Here is a 16,804-nt window from a genome sequence, read left to right as displayed (position 1 = left end):
AGGCCAAGGGCCGGGTCCTGCCCTTGGGTCACACCAACCCCAGGCAACTCCGCAGGCCTGGGGCAGAGGGGCTGGGAAGTGCCCGGCGGAGAAGGCCCTGGGGGTGCTGGCCGACAGCCGGCTGGGCATGAGCCAGCAGTGCCCAGGTGGCCAAGGAGGCCACCAGCCCCCGGGCTTGTGTCAGCACTGGTGTGGCCAGCAGGAGCCGGGCAGGGATGGGGCCCCCGTGCTCGGCCCTGGGGAGGCCCCACCTCGAATGCTGGGCTCAGGTTTGGGCCCCTCGGGGCAAGAAGGGCCTTGAGGGGCTGGAGCGTGTCCAGAGAAGGGCAGCGGGGCTGGGGCAGGGTCTGGAGCACAAGTGTGCTGGGGGGCGGCTGAGGGGGCTGGGGGGGTTTAGCCTGGAGAAGAGGGGGCTGAGGGGAGCCCTTCTCGCTCTCTGCAGCTGCCTGAGACGGGCTGGAGTGAGGGGGGGGCTGGTCTCTGCTCCCAAGGCACCAGTGACGGGACGAGAGGGAACGGCCTCAAGCTGTGTCAGGGGAGGTTTAGGTTGGGTATGAGGGAAAATGCCTTCCCTGCCAGAGCGGTCAGGCCCTGGCACAGGCTGCCCAGAGAGGTGGGGGAGTCACCGTCCCTGGGGGTATTTAAAAGATGTGTAGACGTGGCACTTGGGGACATGGTTTAGGAGCCATGGGGGTGTTGGGTTGGGTTAGTGGTTGGACATGATCCCAGAGGTCTTTTCCAACCTTAATGATTCCATGATTCTCCGATGCCCCCTACGCAGTGATCCTTGAAGGCCATTCCTGTGCTGAGATGGCAGAGCCCCATTGCCCTTGTGATGGCCAATGGGAAGGACCTTCTCGCATGAGCCTTCTACATGTTGGGTTTTTTCCCCCACAGTGCACTAAGGGGCTCTAGAAATCCGTAATTACCAATTAAAGCCATAATTTTATGCATGGCCACCCTATCCAGGAAGGGAAGGGGCCATCAGTGTTTGTCCTTACCATCAGGATTTGTCCCCGAATTGCCACCCTGCTGCTGCAGGACACCAGCGGCGATGGAGTTGGGCCAGAACCGCTGGGTGGGCCGGTGCTGAGATTTTATCTTCTTGGCTTTGGGGGCTGGGTCTGGGTTGCTGGCGTCGAGCATTGGCTGCAGGATGCGCCGCCGGGCATTTATGAACCTTTCCAGGGGAGGCAGAGACCATTCAAGGAAATAAAGAGTCATTACAACAGTTGCAAGTTAAAACAACAGGTATTATAACAATTTAATGAGCTGCAATATAAAACCCTTTTGAAAGTGGCTGCATGGATCAAAAAGGTGGGTTTGTTGTTTTTTTCCCACTATTATATTTGTCTGTGGCACGTTACACCATTGCATTGATTTTTCCAGCTAGGAGTTGGAGGCTGCTGCATGTTGGCTTTGCCAGGAGAGGGCACTGAGTCATCGTAAATGAATACTGTCAATTAAACACAGCCAAGCCCGTCTCCAAGAAATCCTCCCTAACCACCCGTCACCCCCCCACCCCGCCAAAAAAAGCATTAAATAGCACCAAAATAGCGAGGAAATAAATCTCTAAAGCCAGCAGAATGACTGCAAGGACCACCGAGGTGCTCACCAGTTGTTGACTTGCAAGAGGGTCAGGTTGGTTTGGGCAGCGATTTGCCTCTTCTCGTCCTCTGTGGGGTAGGGGTGCTGGAAAAAACAGGAGCGGTGGGGCAGCAAAATTACATCGCTGTGTGCAAAACGGCCATCCTAAATAAAAAAAAGAACAACCCACCCCTATTTTTTGCATTTCCCCCCCCTCCCAAATTTGTTGGCTTCTTGCATTTCCAAGATGCATGGCTTAAGGGTGGCATCCTAGAGCATCACAGATTCCCCAGTGTCCTTAGGGATCTTCCAAGGCTTTCCATCCAAGCCTCTTCCTTGAAGGAAACTATTTTTTTTTAGTATTAGCGATTTTCTAATAATGGTTGTTGGTAAAGGTGGGGTCTGGGCTTCAAAACCCGCTGTTGTTGCCCACAATGTTCCTTGTCAGGTGCATCGATAAAACACCCTGAAACACCTGCAATAAGAAATGACCAGCACTCAGAGCTTCAACAGCTCTCTCCCAGCTGTGCTAAAATCCTCTTTTCCAACCCCAAAAATGAAATTATTACCAAAGCAGCCCCACGTATGATTTTTCGGAGCCCCAAGCCAGCGTGTGCTGATTTGCATGACTTGTTTTCCAGCTCTTTGCCCCCAAACTAGTGTGATTTCCTTGACAAAAGCACCCACAGTCATGGCATGCAGGAGGCTTCCATCCCACCCGGCCCTCAGGGATGCCAAAGATGTTAAAAATGGCTTTTTTTAAAGTCCCTCCATTGTTGGCATGTTATTTCCAGGATTCCTTCCTCCTGCTGGTGCTACAAAACTCCCAAACCCAATAAAATGACAAGCATTGATGCTATTAGGTTAAAGACCACATCATTTATGATGCCAGATGGAGAAATCTCACGGGGAATCCCAAGTATCTTCTGACCATGAGGACCAGGCTGAGAGCAAAGGTCCAACCGTCCAGTAGAAGAAAAAATTCTTTTAGTTTTTTGATCCAGTTTGGGGAATTTCAAACCATGCGGTTCTCCCAGCACCTGGCAGAAAGTTGTTCTTCAGTTTCTGGTCTTCTAAATCCTTTTTCTGCTTGCAGATCTGCAGGCCAGCCCTCCAAAAGCATGGGAGATGCACAACACAGCTTGGGATGGTTGCCCAACACAGCGATGCTCTTGTCCTCAATGCAATAAATCAAAAATTTCCCATTAAAAAAGGCTGGGAAGTTCCCAACCGGCTGCTGCTCCATGTCCTAGGTCCTGTTTTACCCCAAGTTGCTCCTTGGAGCTGTTATTTTCCATCTACCTTGGGGGTGTCCCACCTTCCTGGAGACCCTCAAGCAACTCTGCAACCAGCTTCCGAGTGATTTCTTGGCCAATAATTGAGGAAAAAGGGGTTTTTTTTAGCTTTTTGCCCTTCTTCCAGCTCTGCTGATGGGAGAGCAATCTCCTTCCGTGAAAATATTCCGGTTGCATCCTCTGAGCTCCCTCCTTCTACCTACATCTCCATCCCCCAAAATGGGGGGGGGGTGGTGTCTGCAATTCTGCGTTTCAGCTGATGGCCATGTGCCACAGCCATACCTGTGGAGCAGCTTTCATGCCCCCGGCTTGCTGGAAAACGGTATTTTGGAGCTGTTAACTGTGAAGAAAATGATCCATCACCCATCCACAAGAATTTGTAGAAGCCCCCCCAGTTTTGTTTGCTTCTTCGTACATTAAAGGAGTAATTTTGCCACCTGCAGTGAAAATAGTCAGCCCTGAAACACTCCCAAAATAAAACCAAAGCCACTTTGTGCCTCTGAATATACATTCAGACAAACCAATGCCTCAATTTGCTCATTTTGGGGGGGTCTTGCCTTTCTTTTCCAGCTTTGCAGGGTGTTTTGGTGGCGGCGGTGCTCACCATGAGATGCTGGAAGAGCCATGAGCGCATGATGTTGGTGGCATGTTTGGGCAGGACGCCTCGCTTGTTCTTGGACTTCTTGTCCTCACCGTCAAGGAGGGAAGTGAGATCCAGGTTCACCTGCCAAGGGAGAGGAATGGGGAGAGAACTGGCTGAAAACGGCAATGGACAACCCAAAAAATGAGGAAAACCAACACAAAAAAATGAGCAAAACCAAGCCAAAATAGGAGTTGGGCAAGTGCAAAAAAACTGGCACTTGCAGGGAGCATCCAAAACCCATTTTTCCCCCCAGAAAAATTACATTAAATCCCCATTTTCCCCCAGGATCTCTATTTAATACATCCTTTTTTTTTTTTGCCAAAGCTTTGCAAAGGGCAATGGGCTTTGTCTCCCTGCGGTGGCACTGGCACACCTGGAACCGTGGTGCCCATGCCACAACTGTTTTCAATGTACGATTAAGAGGGGGGAGACACTTTTACCTTAAAAAAACCAGCCAACCAAAAAAAAAAACCCAAAATTACTTTTTAAACCTGAGGTGAAACCCCTGCCATTCATTAACCCCTTGTAAACCCGCTTTCCACACCCAGTTGATTCCCACCTCGAAGAGGAACATGCCCATTGAGCAAAAATTTGCGCTTCCCCCCCCCCCCCAAAAAAAAAAAAAAAATAAACATCTTGCTTCAAGAGAAGAGTTAATGAGGTTGCGGGAACCAAATTGAACTTGGAGCGCTTGAGTTAAAAAGGGATTTTTTTTATTTTTTTTTTTTCCCCCAGCTCTTCATCAAAACGCTTCTCCTGGATGAATTAAACATCAGGCCAGCAAGTTCCTGCGATTCCCCTGGGCTCCGGCTGAATAAATCATGCTGGCAGCACGAGACGAGCACATGGAGGTGCTTGTCCGGGGCTCTCTCCCTGCCCCGATAGTCCCTGCGCGCATGTATTTTGCACCACAGAGGGTTTTGCTGCAAGATTCAAGCTGGCAATGGAGAGATATTAAAGAAATAGGGGGAAAAAAGGCATTGCACAGGCAATAAAACCAGCCAGGGAGATGTCACCCTTTTCCAAAATGCCTTTTTTTTAATTAAGAGGCTCCTGCTATTAAAATTAGGGCATTTCAGAAAAAAATTTGCATGGGGGCATTTTTGCTGATCTGACAGAAATCGATGGGGTTTTTTCCCAAATTCCTGGGGAACGGGGGTTTGGAAGAGAGCACTGCAGCCAACGGGGATTGCGAGTTCTCCTTATAAACCCATTTATATCCAAATTGTCAACTTACTGCAAGAATGCAGCCACGCGGGGAAACCCCATGTAGGTCACCGCAATTATCAAAAAAGGAGTAAAAACAGAGCAAATGGCTAAAAATTACCCTCAAATTCAGAAAGCAAGGGGAAAAATGTATCTTTCCCATGAGCGCTGGGATTGCCAGACCGGGCAGGAGATGCTGGTGATCCCAAATTCATAATACAATAGAAATAATTAATACAACATAACTCTTAAATGCGTTATAATATTATATCATATAGCAGTCATATAAGCATTGCTATAATTTTTAGGTACCCCAAAGGTGCCCGGCAGATGGATTTAATCAACGTTTCTTGCTAATTAAAAATTTAGGATGCTCCAAGGGTTGAATTTATGGAGAAACTGGGGTTTTTGCTTGCTCCAGCAGTGCAAAATATTGCGCAAAACGGAAATTGGAGGGGAAGGTCTTACCTGGGTGTTGGGGATCTGCAGGGCACCGGGGGCGATGGCTTGGGCAAGGACCTGGCCCTGTGATGTCACCATCGTCACGGGCTGGTACAAGGCTCCACCTATGGAAAAAAAAGCTCGTGGGGGTAACAAACCCCCAAAATTCTACCCCGCCTCGGGGCAGCCTCCCCCACGGCCCTACCTGGCACGGCAGGCGAGCCGCTACCAGCACTCATAGCCAAGTTGCCTGGTGGTAGCGCGGCCGCAGGCACCACGATGCCCGGTGGCGGGTTGGAGGCAGGCGGCAGTGCCGCGGGTGAGCTCTGCAGCATCTCCTGCAGGGGAAAAAAAAATATGTTAAAAAACATGAATTTTATGTTTTAATTTTTCCCCTCAAATAAATAACCCCTACCGCCTTCTTTTTTTTTGCTCTTGGTGGTCCAACAGGCGAAATCACAGAAAAAGGGATTTTTCAGTCTGTTGCAATTGAAAAAAAAAGGGGCACATTAAGGATTTCTGCTTTGCAAAGCTCCCACGTAGCATCTTCCCCAACCTCGTCCTCTTTGTGCAACCACTATTTCCCATTAGGAAAAAGGAGAGGAAAAAAAAGGCCATGACAGACAAGAAGGAATTTCTTCAATCTTCTTCATTCTATGAATTTCTTGGGCCTTTGACTGGAACTGGATGAAGCAGCATTTGCTAAAAGCTGGAGCAAACGCCACCGTTTCCCCTTGCCAGAATGAAAATAATGATTATAAAATAATGAAAATGAAGATAAAATAATGAAAAAAATAATAATATAACCCAATTTTATATCATTCCCTGCAGCTTTAAGCTGATTTCGAGCAAAAATGGTCACTTTTTTAGCTGGGAGCTGTAGTCTTAGTATCACCCTGGCTCTGGAGCGGCTTCTGAATGTAAGGGGCAATTGGAAAAAGCCCAAACTGAACAATTATTTGAGTATTTAGTGCATATTTAATGCAACATTTTGGGAAAGGAAGCGTGCCATGCCTGAGGATATGGGGGGTCACAGGGTGATGTACCGCCACCTCCCAGACGGGCAGGATTTTTGTGCGATGCCAATATTTAGAAAATGATCATTTCAAAATAAGCCCAAGATAACTATATCTCTCTATTTCGTCCAGATGTAATGGAAATAAAACTGCACTTATTTCTCTCATTAAAAATATTTTTCCCCCTTCCCAATCCATTTTCCCATTCTGCCTCACTCCCCTGCTGTCTGGATGGATCTCAACTGTTGAACAAAATGCCAGCAAAAGGGATTTTTTTTCCACCTTTTTATTCAATTTCCCCTAATTTTGATGCATTTCTTCAAGAAACCTATTTTTTGGCTTAAAAAGAGAGGATTTCTCTGGACTGGTGACATGCAATGACACTGGAAAACGTGACCATGCCACATGGTCGGGTCAGAAAAAAGCTGTAGCTCCTCTTTTCCTCGCAATAAAACTACAGAGATGGTAATTTGAACACACAAATCGATTAATTTTACATCGAGAGATAATGTGGGTGTATTGTTCAGCAGTGAGTTAGGGTACCCTTGTGTCCACATCAATGCATTTCCCATTTCTGGGGGGAAAAAATGTCAATTTTGGTCCCTTTTTTTTTGCTTTTCCCCATTACATTCATGCTTCTATAGCTTTTTCCCCTTCAGACACCCCTGATTTACCTGTGCAATGGTTCTCAATAAACCCTGACTTCCCCATGTGCTTTTGCTATCAAAATCCCTTGCTGCATTTTCCCCTCCTGTGATGCCGAGCCTAAAACGTTGCAGCCGACGCCTCTGCCCGTGTTATTTTTGTCCTCCCCATTGATGATCTGAATATTATTTATCGGGAAATTTTGCTGCAAAGCTGTGAATTTTTGCTTCGCCTCCCAAACATTCCCTTTCAAAACTAAATTAAATTTTAAAACAATGCAAATATGATGGCAAAATACGTGTACTTTTCTTAATATCCCTTCCCCATTTCCAGCCTTTTGGGGGAAATGGTTTTCAATTTGAAAAATGAGGATTTCTCAGCACACAGAAAGCAAACATCGGTTGCTTTTGCTTGCTCTTGGACTTGGCTTTTGCTAAGCATCTGGCTAAGAAACACAGTGGAAATATTCATATGGAACCAAATGTGGTCCTTGAGGAACCTCAAAAAACAGAGAGGGCCAGGGGCAACCAGAGACCGCCAGCTTTCCTCTCCTGCCTGGGTTTCCCATGATTCCTCCAAAAGAAGGGCATCCACAAGACTGGTTTTGGAAGTGCATTGGGAAGAAATAACTTGGGCTATTGGAAAATGGGAACAAGAAACTGCCGTTTCCAGGTAGAGTGGACAAAGCCATTTTCAACAGCATTTTATGATGACAAAAATGGAAACTTTCTGGTGGCATAGAGGAAAACTGCCCCAAAACACCAGTGTTGTCCAAAAACACAGCATATTGGTAATTATTAGGTATGAAAGGAATTCATGGTTTTTCTGCAACATCACTGTGAAACCAAGGGTACCGAATGAAAGCGGAGGCTGTGCCTTAAAATAAATATAGATACCTCCTAGAACACTTAAAAAATACTTTTTTTCCATAATAATTGCCTCAGATCGCAAATGCCAGCCAACATATATTATGCTTGTGATTTTGCTGCAGTGGAAAATGTTTTATATTTTAGGACTCAAAGAAGTTGAAATGTTTCTGGCAATTTTGAAATCTGAGTGTAAAAAAAAAGTGTATCACTAGGTGTCTCTGCAGATCCACATCTCGGCACTGACCTTCCACTGCTCTATGGCAAAATACAATTTCTCTGAATTAAAAGTCACTTCAATGAAGAAAAAGCCCTGGTGCATATTGCATCACAAAAAAGCCCCCTCTCTAGCAATACGGCAAGTGTCAAAGACCAAGCGCCCAAGTGTGAATCTTGCCCTTGGGGCCAAGGAGGCCAATGGTGTCCTGGGGTACATGAAAAGGAGTGTGGCCAGCAGGGCGAGGGAGGTTCTCCTCCCCCTCTGCTCTGCCCCAGTGAGGCCACATCTGGGGGGCTGCAGCCAGTTCTGGGCCCCCCAGTTCAAGAAGGGCAGGGAACTGCTGGAGCAAGGCCAGCGCAGAGCTGCCAAGGTGATCAGGGGCTGGAGCATCTCCCTGATGAGGAAAGGCTGAGAGACCTGGGTTTGTTCAGCCTGGAGAAGAGAAGGCTGAGGGGGGAGCTCATCAATACCTATAAATACCTGAAGGGCGGGTGTCAGGACGATGGGACCGGGCTCTTTCTGTGGTGCCCAACGCCAGGCCAAGGGGCAACGGGCACAAGCTGGAACACGGGAAGTTCCACCTGAACATGAGGCCAAACCCCTTCCCTGTGCGGGTGCCAGAGCAGGGGCACAGGCTGCCCAGAGAGGCTGTGGGGTCCCTTCCCTGGAGACATTCACCCCCCGCCTGGACGCGGCCCTGTGCCCCTGCTCTGGGTGTGCCTGCTCCAGCAGGGGTGGGACGGGGTGAGCTCCAGAGGGCCCTTCCAACCCCATCATGTGATTATGTGATTCTGTGAATAAGTGCCAAAATTCATCCCTACTGGGGTTGACACCTTCCCTTTATGCTTTACGATACAGCAATTTCTTTTCGGATGGCACACATGTAAAAATTTCTGTCTCACCCTAACTTTGTGATATTTATCTGTGCTTGAGTAAAGCTGGGGGAAATTGGGGTTAGTTGGAGAAAAAAGAAACCTATGAGTTTGCTGAGAAAAAGCTGGCCAAATTGAAACTCATCTAAGAAGATTCACAGGGTTCCTTCATGGATGGATGGGTGGATGGATGGAGACAAAACAAAAGTTGGCTACAAAATACAGAAATCCAGGCTTGTCTGCAGGCCAATCTTGGATAAATTGCTATCTATACAGAGAAGCACTGCATCGAGTCAGGCCAACCCAGTCACCAGCCTCCAACCACCAGCAAGATGGGGAAGAAGAAAATGCCCCCATAAACACTGACAACCTGCTTCAATTCTCGCCTAAAAATGAGAGCTGAAAACCACAAGATTTAATGCAGTTTAGACGTCCCTGGCAGTGCTGTAGTTCCCAATATGACTGGTTTTGTGGTGGGCTTTTTCTTGAAAGCGAAGTCAACTGGAGAGCAGTGAGGACCACACTGATGTCAAAGGTAAGTTGAACTGATTTACTTTAAGTGTTGGGGCTTCCTCCTCCTCCATGCAACAAGCACCTCCCCTCTCCTATCCTTGTCTGAAAACTCAAAAAATATTCACTAAATGAAGGGAAGGAGTTAAAAAGGGTCTGATGAGGACACCAGGCATCATCTCCAGACTTGGTGACATGAAAAGATTTTGGCAATGGTGGAAATGCCTCCGTTTGCCCCAGTTTCCCGTCAGGCACCTGCCCAGTGCTCGCTCATCTTTCCGTCACCTCCAGGCATTTTTGCATTTCCAGAAATTCTTGCATTTTTCATCTCAGAAAGCACAAACGACAGCAAGTCAAAGGCCATCCTTTTTGGATACACCAGGGAAATCCAACCGCAAGTCTCCTGCGATGACATTTTGGCAGCTCCAGCCATTGTTTTCCCAATTTTGGTTGACAACCTTGTTCTCGCATACCCATAATTTTCTAGCAGGCTGTCCCACAGTAAAAAACTTTGCAAAGAAAGGAAATATTTCACTTTCATGAACAACCTGGTGTATCTGCTCATAAAATGATCTCCCATACCCTGAGAAAACCTATTTTCTCAGAAATCTTGTTCATTGATATTAATCCCATTTCCGTTATTTAGATTTTTTTAAAAACCCCTATATTACTGGTCCCTTAGCTGTTTTGCCTGCCCTCAGCGTGAGATTAACAGGATAATTAGCAAAATCATCCCACTTGCCATTTTTTAAACACTGATCCCATGATTCTTCAGCTCTCTGGAGCATGCTCAGCCCTTAAAACTCAACTGATGGATATAAAGTATTTCCACCCATTTCTTTTTAAGCATTATCCACGCAAACTCAAGTACACTCAACGAGTCAAAGCAGAAATGTAGAAAACATTTGCAATTACATCATCACTGGTCCCTCATCCTCATCCAATGACCAGGTGAGACGGTGGCTCCTTCCGGTCTGTCACAGTGAATATTTTGGCTCCTGTTGCCTGCTGACAGTTTCTTCGTCGCTAAGCAAGCGTCTCCCCTCCAGTTGGGCCTTCCCTGGGTGCGATCCCATTTATTTAGCAGCTGCCTCCAAATCCTCACTTGAATTTCTCAACTTTAGAGTCTTGCTCAGAAGGAAAATACCGGCAGGTCCAGGTTTGCAGGAATCAGAGGCACTTGGTACCTCTCCACGGGCCTGATTATTTTCCAAAGACTCATGCTAATTTTCTGATACGATCCCCACCTCTTTGTGAAGCACTAAATCCTCATTACTTTTCCTGACCGATGTATTCTAATTAGATCAACACTTTAAAAAAAAAAAAAAGAGGGGAAAAAAAAATTCACAATAGCCACAGGACAGCTTTCCATCTCATTAACTCCCTCACTTATTATTTTCATGAAAATTACTGATAAAAAACCTGCATCTCCATTTGCTGGGACCGGGAGCTTCGTCGGCTCATATCTAACATCTCTCTCATCACCCGGGATGCGAGCTGTTGCCATGGCGACGCACAATAATAGAAACTAATAAATTACAAACGAGATGCTCGTTGAGCAATTATTGTTCTCTTTTATGCAAGTGTCTTGCTAATTTTGATCATAAGAAATGCTACCATAAAGCAGCGAAGGGATAATAAGTCCATTTCTAGAGATTATTAGAAAACAGAGAGAAGCCGCGTTTTTTTAGATCAATGATTAAGTGGTTTGGTGCTTTCAGGAAACCTAAATAAAACTTTTTTGGGGGCTTTTCCCTCCCTGCGCTGGGGGAAGAAAGTGGCCACAAGCGTCATGTTCAGAGCTTCAAACGCCGCCACCTCTTGGAGCAGAGCTGCTAAAATCACTTATTTTTTTCCTTTCCACCACCCTAAAAATGCCCTGAAAACTCCTAAAAAAGCCTTCACCACCTGCCTCTTTTTGGGTGATAGCTCCAAGAGCTGCCGGGGGATGCCCGGGCTTATTTTGAGTTGGCTGCAGTTATTTCTGGTGGGATTGTGCAACCCCAAATTTAATTTTCCCCGCAAAAAAAATCCAGTATCTGAGAAAGAGAAATCCGTAAGGGACACCCAATGTTGCATCAAAGAAGTTTTGCAGGATGCCACCAGCCAACATTTATTCCCTGTACTGCAAATGCACATGAAAACCCCAAGCCACGAGCAATGTTTTTTCCAAATACTAAGTTAAAATCCCTTATTTTGCCCCAAAGGCCACCAAGGTACAGCTCGGTTTGGCCATCTTGGTTGATATTTCTGCAATTCTTGCACCTCAAATTGTACTTCCCCACTGTGCTTGAGGCACCAGATGTTGCCTTCTCCAAGCTAAAACCCAAGTTATCCAAAAAGAAAAGTCTAGGTGGGACCGTTGCTCGTGTTGGGGGAGAACTGCAAATGTGCTGGGGCAAAAAAGGAGCAGTGAAGGCAAAAAGGGTTACCTGAGACCCAAAAATCTGTTAAGCTGCCTTGAAACAAAGACAGGAATGGAGAGAGGGGAAGAGGTGGAGAAAATCACGGTGTTTCTGCCCTTCCTGCCAACAAATAGTATTGTTAAGTGAAAAAATGCAAATTACTTGTCAGTTTTCCCATGCGGTTGCATGGCTTCTGCAATTCCTGCCCCCACGTTTCACTGCTGCAACGTAAGAGTTTAAGAGAAGTCCGCATCTCTCCGGTTTGCAGACACAAACATTGGGGTTGCTGCGCTGCCAAACCCATGAAAAAAAAAAGCCATGAAAAAAGCATTTTAAAAAAAGATTAAAAAATCACCACAGCATCATTTATTGCACCATCTGAGCAAAAACCAGGTTATTTGTAATGATTTTTCTCAGTTGAGGATGGGTTTTGATGAATTTCCAGGAGGCCACAAGAGTTGTAGAGCAACCCCCAACGTCACTGGCCCAACTTGCCCATTGGCCAATGTGCAACGACGGTGATTAGAGGTGGTTTTAAAGGCATTACCTGGGGGTGGAGGCTGATGGAGGAGGGGTTGGGGGAGTAGGGCCCCCCCAGGTCGTTCCTGAGTAGGTTGTCACTGTGCATCTTGGTTTTGAGGCAGGTGATGTAGCGGTTGCAAAAGTCCTTGCACAACTCGTTGACCTTCTCCAGCTCCAGGAGATGGATGCGCAGCACCTGGATCGCCTTCACCATCTACGCAAAGACACAACAGCAAAGTTAAAATTATTTTTTTCCTTAACAAATTGGGAAAAAAACTCCAAAAAATCAATATTCCCACCCAAAATCTAACCTGAAACCAATACCTGTTGTAAAAATAAATGCACTTCCTTCCTCAACACACCAAAAAAAAAGCCAAAAAAAATCAATATTCTCCCCCAAACCCCGTCCCAGAGCCCATCCCTCTGTACCTCCACATTTCTTTGCCCTCCCCATCAATCACACCTCTGAAATCCCAGTAGGTGAAAATTCACAAAATTTACCATTGCCTTCATGGGAGTTTCTCCCTGTGTCCACAAAAATTCCAAGCCAAAGCCCTGGATGTCGAAAAGTCTTTGGTTATTCTCTGGAGGCCACTTCTTCTAACAAGATTATGGGGCTGCAACTCCACCGTAAGCTGTTGCCGGTGCAAAGCCTGGGCCTCATTAAAACGTACCCCATAAACGTTAAAAAATTTACACATAAAACATTCCTCTCGCCGAGCTGAAACCTTAAGTTTTACAGCTGCTGTTTGAAATCTTGCATAATATATAAAATTTCAGCTATTCACTCCGGGGCAATAAATCCAGTTTTATGTAACAAAGTGTCTTTGCATTTCAAAGGGTGTTTTTAACTTGCAAATTTTAGTGGTCATCTTTACAAACTGCAAGTCGCCACGGTTGGGAAACATCCCGAAAAATCCAGGGCCAAACTCAGGTGATGGCTCCATGAAGGGGAAAGTGAATTTTTTTGTTGGCGAACCACAAGGATGATGGGCTGTGGCTGGACAAATTCTTTATTTTTTGCCCTTTTTTGCCCTTTTTTTTGCTGTTTTTGGCTTTTTTTCCTCCTCCACAGTTGGTGTAGGCAAAGTGCAAGGTGGAGGCGTCGCGCCCCAGCTCTCTGCATCCTCCCAGGGCTCAACGGCCATGAAAGTCAATATTCAAGGGCAAAGGCAAGAAGACCTGACACATATATGTATAAAAAATAAATCTCTCAATTATCTCAGCTCATTTGCTTAGGGTCTCATTTTATGTCCCTGCTCCGCTGCGCCGTATATCTGTCCGGATAAAGAATTACAGTCCGACGGTGTACGTGCGCGGGGTTGTAAAAAATACAGATGCTGAATTAATTGACTGTGTGGCACTCGGCAGCTGATTGAGTTGATAATGGTGAGATCTGACCTTTTTCTAATTTCTAATTATGTGCATCTTGGCGGTGAGGAATACATGACTCTTATTCTAATGATAGCTAATGCTGCTGGCCTTTTCATCCTTGCTTTGCCATCGCCGATTTCCAGGGAATTGGTAGCATTGAAATAAAAAAAACCCACAACCCAAAAAATAACCAAAAAAAGAAAAGGATAATGCAATCATGGGAAAAGTGTCAGCTCAGGATCAGGTAGAAATATTGAGTTTTGAGCACTGCAAGACTTTTTCATCCAAAATTCCCTCCAGTTGGCGCTCCCCACCAACAGGAACGGTCTTTCTTAAGCATCCCATTAACTATCTCCTCTGTCTTGATTGAGGCCAACCACACTGAGTGATTTGGACAGCTTTTGGAGAAGTTCTGGGCATTGGATAGACTATACAGATACTTACAGATATGTCCTAGAAACAGGGCAAAACTACATACATATATATACATATATATGAATATAAACATATCCAGTGCTGCAAGATCATACATGGGATCAACGCAACTGCCCGCAGCCGAATTTCACCTCGGCAGCAAAAGTTGCTCCAAAATATGCCCAAAAAACATTATTGGTGTGGGGTTTTTTTTAAGAAACTACAAAAAAAAAAACAACAGTGAAAATAGCCTCTGCAGACACATCTGCACTGACTGTTTGCTGGAGATGTTTCACCTTGATAAGTGTAGGAATAGATTTTCCTCCCAAAATTTTAGATTTTTTTTTTAGCTTCAGCTGGCTTCATCCCTCTCCTCTTGCCAGATCATTGCACCCATTTTTATGTAATTTAATGCCACAGGGGTTTTTTTGGTGCACCTCAACATCTGATGCATGTTCAGTCCCAACACTGAAATAACGCAAAACATTGCTTATTTTGGTTGCTTGTCCCAGAGCAATTTCTGTCCTTGACTACAAGACATTGTGGAATGGGCTCAGTAACCTGCAAACAGGGCTTTGCATGGCCTGTCATGCTTTTTGGAGTCCTTTCCACAGACTGCTAAGCCACTTCTGATTTAGGAATGTTGCAAAACTCTACTCCAGGAGCTGAAACTGCATATAAAAGATGTGGGATTTTAATCCATCTTGAAACTGTTGCTTGTGTTTTTAGGAAAGCGGTAGTGTTTGAGCTTGGATGAGCATTGCTTGGTCTTCCCTTTGTGACAGGTTGTGGGGCAAACTCACCTCCTCGATATCTCCGATATTTGGAAAAAGCTGCGTGTGAATTGCCTGATTTTGCTTCTTTTCTAGGATGGAAATCCCTCTGTGACACATCCCAGGGGGCACGCCAGCCCTCAGGGAAGGTGTTTTGCTCTTTGCGTCATCAAAAGTGGGTGAAATTGCTTCTTTTGACCTTAAAAATCTGCTTGCAGAGCACCAGGAGGGTGCACCAGGATGGTGCCATGGAACCGTCCACCCACACATTTGCCATGGAGACCACGTGCAGAGGCTTTCTGGGCAAAAAAAATGGGATTTGGGTATGTTTCCTGAGGTCCCCGCAAGAGAAAAGCTCCATCCCAAGCAGACTCTTCTGAGGCGCCTTCCAGCAGCAATGGGTACGGTAGGAAATTTGGGCTGCTATGACAGGGAAGCCACCAAACACAGTCTAAAGTGTCCCAAACCATTTATATGCATCATCGTTTTTGGAAAAAGCTCTTATTTTGCCTTGTTCCTGTGACAAGAGCTGGCAATCACACTTGAAACAAGATGGTGCCAGACAATAATGCAGATGCTATTGTATGTTGCACCGAAGACAAGTAATTCCTCCGGAGACTGCACGTTTTGGGGCACAAACCACCCATTGATCTTGGCTGCTCCCAGGAAATGCATTGACCCCATGGCATTTGTGAGGGAAAACTAGCCAAAAATCGGGCAAAGGTTTATTCTCACAGGCAATCTTACAGAAAAAGGCTCAGAAAAGGTCTCACAAGGTCTAAGGAGAACATTGCCAAGATGGCCAACACTACAAACGGAGCCCCAAGACACTGCCCAAGGTCTCCATAATTTGTTCCTCATCCCCTACCTTCTCCCCACCCCCCAAAAACCATCCAACAAGCCCCGGCCGCCTCTACCAGGTTGTCCAGCTCAGGGTCATCACTGAAGAAGGGCTTGTGCTCCTGCTCCTGCTGGTGGACAAAGTTCTCGATGTCGACGTCGAAGCTGGCTGAGGTGATGCACTCGGAACCCTGTGTCGCCTGCTCACACTTCTCAAAGAGCAGAGTCAGCAGTGGAAACAGCGGGTGCCTGCAGAGGACAAAGGAGACCCCACGTAACGCCCACTGGTTTAGGTCCCAGGTCCATTTCTACGCCACACCATCCATCCATTCCCTCCCAGCTTGCAAGAGCCTGGTGGTGCAAATCTCACTCCTGAGAAAAAAAAAAAAAAAGCTTAAAAATCACAAAATTCACCCTCTTCACCACCAGGCAATGTCTTGGTGCTTTCCACCATTGCACCAAAGCCGGCATTTCCTAAATATTTTGCCCTGGGCAAAAATGTTTGGCTTGAGGTTGGTTGTCTTGGAGCCGTCAGCCGCCTTGGTGGCTTTGCATTTTGGGGATTGACATCAGCACCCACTCATCGATGTGTCATTTTACCCCATCGATCACCGTTTTACCCCAAAATGTCTCTCTTGGTCGGAGACGCTAGTATAGCTACGTGCCCACAGCATCCTACGGACTGACCTTGCTTTGGGTTGCTCCTCCACCAAGGGGTCTCTTTGCACTTCTGTCAAGCATCATCCACGTCCATCTACAAAGATGGGTCAAATCCCCCTTCTTTCTTACCACGAGACGACTTAGGAAACAACGATTTGCAATTCTTCTTGCAAACCCACTGTTCGCTCCAATGATTAGAAAAGGAGCTTGCAATTCTTGCAAATCCACGATTTGCCCTAACGATGATGCTAAATCGATGCAATATGATATGCAAATACACAACACCGAAGCAGGTGGAGAAGGAGGGGAGGAAGCCCGTGAGTTAGCACAACCCTCAATGAACCTCCCCAGCTGTGCAAATTGAAAAAACAAAAAAAAGCATTTATGGAGTCTTTCAGGGGAGAAACGCAAAGCGCTGCTCCAAGGAGGCTCTCCCCCAGCACCCCAGTTATCCCAGCGCAATGGGATTTGCTCCACCATTTTATCTCCAAAAGATGCCCCAAAAGGTGATGACG

The 16,804-nt window shown here is 46.2% G+C and overlaps 1 protein-coding gene across 2 annotated transcripts in view; it reads right to left on the bottom strand.

Moving 5' to 3' along the window:
* Positions 1–16,804, bottom strand: part of PKNOX2 (PBX/knotted 1 homeobox 2) — a 91,448-nt gene that overhangs the window by 2,533 nt on the left and 72,111 nt on the right. For both annotated transcript variants that reach the window (XM_075116051.1, XM_075116050.1), the window contains 7 exons: positions 15,707–15,878; positions 12,254–12,442; positions 5,378–5,510; positions 5,200–5,297; positions 3,487–3,606; positions 1,616–1,692; positions 1,002–1,180 (listed from right to left, as the gene is read on the bottom strand). In XM_075116051.1, coding sequence (XP_074972152.1) covers positions 1,002–1,180; positions 1,616–1,692; positions 3,487–3,606; positions 5,200–5,297; positions 5,378–5,510; positions 12,254–12,442; positions 15,707–15,878 — 968 coding nt within the window. The remainder of the gene's footprint in view (positions 1–1,001; positions 1,181–1,615; positions 1,693–3,486; positions 3,607–5,199; positions 5,298–5,377; positions 5,511–12,253; positions 12,443–15,706; positions 15,879–16,804) is intronic.

This window comes from Phalacrocorax aristotelis, chromosome 22 (assembly GCF_949628215.1).
Source record: "Phalacrocorax aristotelis chromosome 22, bGulAri2.1, whole genome shotgun sequence".
NCBI lineage: Eukaryota > Metazoa > Chordata > Aves > Suliformes > Phalacrocoracidae > Phalacrocorax > Phalacrocorax aristotelis.
Note: the sequence above shows the minus strand (reverse complement) of the source record. Positions and strands in the feature narration are given on the sequence as shown.